At 39.2% G+C, this 9,144-nt stretch overlaps 2 protein-coding genes across 2 annotated transcripts; one reads left to right on the forward strand and one right to left on the reverse strand.

The window, feature by feature from the left end:
• Window positions 1-454: 454 nt before the first annotated feature.
• On the forward strand, window positions 455-3,225 carry PHPT1 (phosphohistidine phosphatase 1; the record flags this gene model as incomplete). Its single annotated transcript, XM_009705027.1, has 2 exons — window positions 455-579; window positions 3,049-3,225. Coding segments are annotated over 2 exons (218 nt in total), but the record flags the coding sequence as incomplete, so codon positions are not given.
• Window positions 3,226-7,708: 4,483 nt separating this feature from the next.
• METTL18 (methyltransferase like 18) lies at window positions 7,709-8,786 on the reverse strand. Its single transcript, XM_009705026.1, has one exon. It carries the CDS (start codon window positions 8,784-8,786, stop codon window positions 7,725-7,727), a length of 1,062 nt encoding a protein of 353 aa, XP_009703328.1. The 3' UTR covers window positions 7,709-7,724.
• Window positions 8,787-9,144: the final 358 nt, after the last annotated feature.

The following is a 9,144-nucleotide window of genomic DNA, read 5'->3' on the forward strand; positions in this document are numbered from 1 at the left end:
GGGGGGTGCAGCCACCGCCACCGTTAGCGGGGCCTCCCCGGCAGCGTCCCTCAGGTGCGGGACGTGGCCGCTGGTTCCCAAGCGAGTCTGAGGCGGAGGGGGGGACCCCGGCCTGCGGTGGCTGGTGTCAGGGGGACATAGCTCAGAAGCCCCTTTATTTCCCCTTTGTAGGTGCCTCCTGTGAATACAAAAAGCGTGTCGCTATCTCTGTGAGATGCCATTTCCGAACCTGATAAACCTCATTTAGGAGAATGAGATGTGTTAACCCAGTAAAAAACTGAAATAGAGAACCTTAATTACAGCTTTTCTGTGCCTGTCAAGAGAAACCTCCCTCTCTTGCAGGTGAAAGAAGGGAACTGGGGGAAAATGAGGGGGAAATAGCTGAAAAGAAGAGTTCTAGAGTATTTGATGCCTAGTGGCTATTCTAATGGCTCTAACCATTCTTCTTGTGCAGATCATATATTTGAAAAAGTAAATCCTGAGATGGAAAAGCTGGGATATGAGTGCAAGTGCCTTGGAGGAGGGAAAATTGACCATAATAGCAAAGACAAGAAAATTAGGGTATTTGGGCTCTCTACAGTAAGTGCATCTCTCTTATTCCTTCAAATCCTTTAATCTCTGATGTTCTGGGACTTTTGTTTTATACTGGTGGCTTTGGCAATTTGAGTCACAGTGTAAACATCAACTGGAAAACTTGGCTGGCTCACTTGTGAGAAAGGTTAGAAAACCACTAGTTTTAAAGGCAGGAGACCAAAACAAAAACAATAGATAACTTAATGCTGAGTAATACCAACATTAAGTTAGAATCAAGCCTAAAATTGGAAGTTAGCACCTCTTGACTCAGAATCTTTTAGTCTTACTGCCAGAGCAGGAATAGCCCGTGTGTAGCCACAGGGTCTTGATCCAGCTATTGTGTGATCTTTATTTGCCAATAAAAATGTTATTTGGTAGTGACGAGCTAAATTGTGAATGTTGTTTTGTGTATGTGTTGGGCGAGAAGAGTAAACCCAGTTTAGGTGTGGAGAAATTTTAGTAGGTGAAGGTGTAGTTTCACATAAATGCATTTTGTAGGAATAAAAGGAACTCCCAAGAATAAGGAAACTAGAGCATTTTTGTTACCTGTTACTAGTCTGTGTAAGATCAGTTTCTTTATGATAGACTCGGTAAGTGGTAATGATTTCTTGAATTTAGGGAACATACTATAGTCTGTTTCTGGTGTTGCTCTGTGATGGAGTGTAACTGCTTCTGTAGTAATACTGTGAGTGAAGATTCTAGGCTTCTAATGTAGACAAGAAGAAAATAGTCCTGAGTTAACTTTTTATAGAAAGTGATGGTTGCTTCAAATCTGCTTACCTTAGATGAGCAGTGAAGACTGGGCCTTGGGTGTGTTAAGCATTTTTAAATGTTAGTGCTGCTTTTGTTCCAAGATGACTCTTGCCACCTGGAATCATAAGGAAAAAAGACCTCTTTAGGATTTGTATGGGGTGGGAAGACATTGTATAATGTGTATTCTACTAAATTCTTGTGATTGTAGGTCTTCATCATAACTGCATTTTTAGATGATACTTGACATCAGTATTATTAATTCAGCTACCAATTTAGTGTTAGAGGCAGCAGTCAACTCTTGCTCTTGTAGTGCAATGTCTATGGAAAATACCTTGTTTCTCTGCTTTTGGTACTGTGGAGCTTACAGATGAGCACCATGTAAAAGCAGAGTTGTATTACCATGAGGGCTTCTGTCAGGCAGAGACATGGAGGTTCAGAAGACCTCAGTAGCAGGTCAAAAGTTAGTATATTAATTGGTTTAATGCTTTTCTTTTTACTTGGAGATTTGTTGTCAGACTCTAAAACAGAACTATCTTGGTGTTTTATGAAAGCCACAGAAAGTCATTGACTTCTTTTGAAGTAGATTCTGTGCTATTATTTGCAAAGCCAGATGGGGTCTTCAAGGTGATTACCAAGGCAAGAGTGATCTGTAGGTCTGTTGCTTTACAACTGACAGTATAAACCTGCGGTATTTCTGACATAACTGTATTATCTGGTATTTTTGGAAAGTTTGCATTTTATAATGCATCAATAATTTTAACCTGTGCAGTTTAAATGCTGGTTTACTTAAGCTGTTCCTCTTGAGGCAGAGTCGGTGATGAATAAGAGTACATGTTTGTTTGATAATGGACTCCTGAGCTCCTTTTTTAGTCTTCCAAGTTAAGTTTCATGTGAAATATTACTGGAAAAAGCAAGTAACCTGTAAATCACAGTTGTTTTTTTTATCAGTAGACTGCACTGTTGTTGCAGTAAAGGCTTTTTGGCAGGGAAAAACTTACTTGTAGTTCTGAAATATGAAATCAAGATAATAATTCTAGTCATATAAAACAATAAGGGACAGGCACCTTCTACCACAACTCTCTTAAATTTTGGTGAAAGAGTAATACTGTGATCTGTGATTTAAATGAGGGTTCCAAATCACATGGGTCATCTGACCTTGCCTTAGTTTGGAGCTGCAGTGGCTGAGGAGCACAGATATGTCATGCCATTACCAGCTAAGGCAAGATTGCAAATAAATAAAACATGATGACTGGGATTTCTTTAGTGGCTAGAATAGTACTCAAACGTTCACACATGTGGTGGCTTGTTCCCATTTCCTTCAGCTGAGCCAAATCAGATGTTTCTATGTTCGTACATTAAAGTGGGTCAATGCAATCTGTGTGGTTTAGAAGAACATTCAATAAATATGGTGGCTGAGAGGTTGGGAACGTTTTAAAACAAGCTTCTGCTGGAGAAATCATGATGTGAAAAGTGTATACTCTATTACTTGAGATTGCTTGATCCCATCTCATTTTCTGCAACTCAGGTTGGGGGTGGAATTGGAGAGGATGATAGAAAAATAAAACATGATACTGCAAGAATAACTCTTTCAGAACCTGTATTTGATTTGTATGTGAACTACTTGAAGTATCAAATCATAACTGGATAATTTGTGTTGACAAGAACTGAATGGTTCTGTGGACTTTCTGTACATGTCTAATACACATTTGTTCTCTCTTGCAGGGCTATGGAAAAGCAGATCATTCGGTGACTGTAGAGATACTGAAAAAAGTGTATACAGATTATGAAATTACATGGTCAGATGACAAGAAATAAATTGGCTGATTATGAACACAACAGGCAGTTCAAATCTGGTAACTGTGAGTTGTACTTTGATAAATAAAATTGAATGTGTCTTCTGTGTATGTTACCATAAATCTGGAGTAACTGGACTCTGCTGTAATTTATAATATGGTTAGTAATCCCCAGATATATCTTATTTTTCAGATCATTCCTTTGTGCAGAATCTGTAGTTCTAAGCCTTTTTCCGCTCCTTTTGATGTGCCATCTAATTAAATACTCCCACATCATCTTACCTCCAGTTTGTTTTCATCCAATCCTGTCTTACTGATATATTGTAGGATACATCAGGATTTTGCCATCGACTTAAACATCACAGGACCAAACCTGTGTCCCGGTCTTTTGACCACAGTGTTTTCTGTTTCTTTTCTATTGCTCTTCAGGCTTTCCACTTTCTTATCTGCACTTACAAAAATGTGCATTTACAAGGGAGGAGGGGAGGGTTGACTGTTTTAATTCTTCACCAATGATCTAAATCTTTGATTTACTCCATGGTTTTTAAAATTCAATGTTTGTGTTCCACACAAGTAGTGATCAAGATCTCTTGTGTTCCTGTAAGATCCTTCCCTATGGCAGACTGATGGCAATGTCAAATTCTGACAATGTGTGTTACATTGATTCCCCTGTACTTCTTTTATTCCCCATGAGTAAATGATGCTTTTTACTTTTTTATAGCAGTAATTATCTTATAGTTAACTACCTCCCAGCCAGACCCAGTACAGCTAGGCAGTGTCTGAATTAACTTACAGCACCTGCTTCCTCCTGTTGTGGCAGGATGTTGCCCTTCATTTGTTGTGAAGTTACTTGCTACAATTTTCACTTTTGTGTTTCCTGCCAGTCTTCATTTAATGCTGTTGTGGATTTCAAGGGAGTACCTTTTGTTCTTATGCTTACATTGTTGACTTGCATTCTTCAAGAGGTTTTTGTATATAAATCCTGGTTCTTCCCTTTGTGGCGGTTCCTACTGCACTTCTCTACCAGTATCTGGTGGTATAGAGTGGCTTTTTCTTTTCAATGTGCATATGACTTTTGAAGTACAAACTATGAAATTTGAGAGGCTTTAGTCCAGTTTATATCACAAAAAAATCCTGCCGTTACTGCCTTATTACACTAATGATCCATCTTATGTCACCCTACTGTGTCTTTGTTTTGGTTGAGCAGAGAGGGATCTCCTGTTCTCATCCTCAAACCTTTCAGTCCCTTCCTCATTAGAATAGTTCCAGGTATCTCCATCCCAGTCATCACCTGGGAGCAGGATCTCTTGGTTGGCACCTATTTCTGCCCCCACATGCAGCCTGGACTTTCCCCTCCAGCACCTCTATGCGCCTTTGCATCTGCTGTTTGTGTGTCTCTTTACACTCTTGTGCAGTGGTCTTCTGGCTGCATCATTTCAAATGCCATGGTAACATTGATTTCAGGTTTGATTTTTTGTAAGAAGATTTTGATTTCAGAACATGATTAAATGCCTGTGTACCTAGTAACCAAGAATAGCATACAAGTCAATAATTTGCAAATTGGGCACTTCCCACTTTGATTTTCCTCATGGGTTTTTCCCTTAAGCTTTAGTAAAATAACTGTAATTGGTGCTGGCATAAAACCTGATTTTTTTAAATAGCCTCATTTCCCAAAACTAGCAAATAGTCTTCAAAAGGAAGTCATCAGTTAAGGATAGTGCCTGTTAAAACAAGCAAGCTTTTTAACTTAGTTTCCTGAGATGTTTTATGGCTGATCTTAATGTCTCTCTCCACAATACTTACAGGAAAGACATAATTTAGACTGGATTTCTTATTGTGATGGTTCTTTCAAAACACAAGGGGATGGGGTGAGGGGAGAAAAGGGGTGATTTGGAATGAGCCGATAAATTGAGTTACTAGCTGACCTCTACCTTTATTTCTTCATACAAGAAATTGGGCCTGATGGGGCTTATTGTGTCATCAAAAAATACTTTAAGGGTCCTCCCAATTCTGTTATTTTCTAATGCAATGTCATTTGGGGAAATGCTAATTTCCCTAGCTATTAAGTAATATGTACAAGTATTACGAGTGAAAGATTTTTATTCCAGACCATGAAGGGAAGCAGGAAACTGGTCACTAGGGTGGTGATGATTTGGCAGGTAGAGAAAGCCTTAATGTAGATTAGGGAAACTAGTAGTATTTGATGTTGAAACACCAACAGAACCACTAGCCTACAAAACTAAGTGTTGAATTCTGCTTCCTCTCAGCATGTATCTGCTAAATTTTAAGAACAGAATAGAACTCATCTGGAATTACGGAAATCCCAATGCTAATTTTGCTGATTTCACCCGAGAAAAACATCCTTTATTAATTATCATCTGTAATTCTGAAATGGGAACTTAATTATACTGTGTGGGGTTTCCTGTTTTGCAGGTGTGCAATCATTGTGAGATTGTGGCTCTAGCAGTCTTCACCTGAAAGTCTGAAAAAATCTGATTCTGTATTTGCATGAAAACAGCTATGTTTGAGCAATCCAAGAATAAAATGAGGATACTGAGTAAAGGAACAGTGTATTAAACCCAAGACAGTGAGTTTGATCGTGGAGTATTTTCAAGAGGAAACATTATAGTATAGAAGATTGTAAGTGCCTTCTTCATTTATTCATCAAAAAAATACATGAGATTCTTGTTCTTAACCATATTCACTGTCATAGTGGTCAACGTTTCTTACTACTTCAGGTACCATTCTCTGAAACAGCACTAGGCCTGGCAGGTGCAGAACAAGCCATTCAGTCACTAAGGGCAAGCCACGGTTTACAACTTACAACTGAGGTTTGAAAAATGGCAAGTGGTAGTCACTTTGTTTCCAGCCTCCCAGTTTTGACAAAAAAGAACTGTTAACTGTACTTTGATCTGCCAAAACTAAAAGTAGCCAGCAGTTGTCTATCATCAGTAAGTTTCAGAGCTGATGCAGGAAAAATTCACAGCTGTGGCAAGACTGACTGCTTTTTTCCTCTCTCTCCTACAAAACAGCAACCTCAGTAGTTTCCAAAGTATCCCTTTAAAATAGTCTACTTACAAGTGTTTCTGAAACAACTGTAGTTGTTAAGGCTGTCCTGTAAAGTACAGGAAATCCTCTATGATGCTCTCCTAATAGCAAGGTGGTCTAAAAAGGGAATCTTGCAGCGGACTTTCATAGTCTTCAGTGACAGGAACTTTACACAATAATTAAAGTGATTTAGGTCACTGCTGTAGTAAGTTTCTTTCCATCTCTGCAGACTATTGTCTTTCCTCCCCTACACTGAGTGTCCTCGCATCCGGTTTACTGCAGTGGCTGACTTTCTCCAAGTATGTATTTCTGCAAGGGTGCCCAATAAAGCAGTGCATGATGATAAGCAGTAGCTTTGATGTACATGTTGAGTTGTGTAATAGCTTTTTGTCAAGTTTTGGTTAAGACAAACATGCAATGGATTTTTTTTTTTGGTGTGAATTGTTGGTGACACCAAGCACTCAGGACTGGGTTTTGTAGTTCTTTGGGTTTGTTTGAGTTTTTGCTAAAGTAATTTCAGCAACATCGCTATCTTCAGCCTAGAACACAAGTGAATGTACACAGGCTTTTCTAAACACTTGCTGCCCTGCCACACTGCTGCAAAGATTGAAGAGGTGCGAGTGTTCAGTAGTACTGCCCAGCAAGTTTTGAAAATGGGTCATAGTGTATGGGCAGTTAGTTTCTGGAGAAAATCTTGTTAAAAAATCAGTACAGCCATCTAGTTAGCAATCTGTGCTAATAGTGCAGTCTGTCTCCTTTCCCACTTGTCACCTAAAGCTCAGTTCTGTCATCCTCCGGTTTCCTGGACTGCATCTGTAGGTTTATTGGGTGGTTGTTACAAGGAACTTCTCTTGTGTAGAATCTTCCACTCTGCTTCTAAAAGAGAAATGTTTTATCCCTTTCTAAAAACAGTATGGCTTTTCCCAATTACTTGCTGAAATTGTCTTAGAGTGGTGTCAAAATGTGAAAATTCACAGGCAACAGTTGTAAATATTCTCTGGTACACTTTTTTCAAAGGCTTGAATGAAAGTCAGGCATGCATTACAAATGGAAACATTACAAAGATTTGAGATTGCTAGCAGAATAGAACCCAAGTGATAAATGCAATCACATCCCCCTCTGGTGGCAAAGGCACTCCATTCTGCAGTTAAACTGCATCCGAGTTGGGAGCTTAACTCTTGAGAACCACTTCCCGCACTGGATTAGGATGCGAAGTGATCTCTTGTTCAGGCTGCGCTCAGCAGCCCCTCCTGTGACGTACAGTTCTGGCGCTGCCAAAGAACGTGAGAGGGGGACTGGTGACAGCACCTTGCTTAATTTTTAAATACATACAAATGACAATTAATTGGCATAAACAGATGCTGGTTTAAGCAGAACTCCATTTTTCTATGCTGAATCAGAAGCATCCTTCACTTCAGACATCAGTTGTCGAACATTTCAATAACAAGCACCCTTCATTTGTCAAACCAGAATAACGCAACAGAGCAAAAGGCAAAGAGATAGGAGGATTAAAACATTTTGTCTTTAAGATACTTTTGAAGGACCAGCGGTTACATTTTAACTGGAATTTTTAAAGGCCATTTCCATAATATATCGCTGCAGTCCTTTATCAATTATTTTAACTATGCTGGTCCTGAACACGTTTCTGTCTTCAATGAATTTCTCAAAGAGATGGATACCACCGCCAACCCCAAAATAATGTGCTTTGCTTGCCAAATACACTCGGCCATTTTTATCCAAGAGCTGAGCCAGCGTATCATGCAAAGCACTGTAGTAGTCAGGATTATAGATGGTCTCAGATGTGAGAATTATATCATATTTTGAAAAGGGTTTGTTGCTGCTTAAAAGGAGCTGGCTGACTGCAGACCACTCTCCAGAAAAAAATCTGCATTTCATGAGCATATCAGGCAAGCACTCTGCTTTCTTGGGCCTCTTCAAAGGAGGCTTGCTAGTTTTTCTGCCACCTCCACTGCCCATTCTACTGCCTTCATTTATACAGTTAGCCACCACATTAGGCAAGGTTATTTCATTAATCACTGTGCTGTTGTAGTCCTGAAAATGGACTTTTTCAGCTTTACCCCTTAAAGCAACTATTCCCAGCAGTCCAGCCCCACAGCCAAGATCCAATACAGTCTTGCTGGTAAACTGTATTTCAGCCTCGCAAAAGTAGTCTATGAGATCAAAAGTGCATTCCCAGATTTTCAGCCCTCCCTCATAGACTCCTGAGATGAGATCAGAGTGAGAAGAAACGCTTTTAGACACAATGCCTTCTCTGTCAGCGCCATCCAAACACATCATTTCCACTACGGACATGTTTATGTAACACAGGTCTGATACTGTCTCCATAACTTTATTTTCCAATACTTTGTTGAGATCTTCTGGTATATCGTGCTCCTTGGCAGCTTTAAAGCAGAACTTTGTCTTTGATGGTGTCTCGTTTTGGTGCTTATCAGTTCCCCGCCTTGGGCTGGAGTCTGCTACGGCATCAGCAGTTTGCTTGCTCTTTTCTGTAGATTCCTGCTCGTTTTTTGGAGAGTGCAGCTGCAAGTCCATCTTATCATGAGTGTCTGGTTCATTGTTCTCATTTTCATCAACAGAAAAATTAAATCGAAAATCCATTTTCAGGAATAACAGTTAAAAAAAAAAAGATTAATTTATTACAACCAGAAACGCTCATCTAAGAGCAATACTTGTACAAAGATTTTTTTTTTCTTCTGTTTTTTTTTTTTTGTAGTAGATGTTTTTATGTAGTTACCGCTATGGGGTAGAGTGCTTTGCAGGCAGAATACCAGATGTTTTGCCAACGAATCAGGTGAATTGCTTCTGAAAAAAAATAGTTTTGCGTATCGTTAAACTGCCAAATATTAGCACAAACCAACCGTCTAATTGCAGAATCCTAATTTTCATTAAAAAAAAAAAACCAAACGTTCTAAACATTGACATTTATGAAAAAAAATAGTGCTACAAGTGACCACGT

Source organism: Cariama cristata, unplaced genomic scaffold (assembly GCF_000690535.1).
Source record: "Cariama cristata isolate BGI_N322 unplaced genomic scaffold, ASM69053v1 Scaffold41147, whole genome shotgun sequence".
In the NCBI taxonomy this organism is placed as follows: Eukaryota; Metazoa; Chordata; class Aves; order Cariamiformes; family Cariamidae; genus Cariama; species Cariama cristata.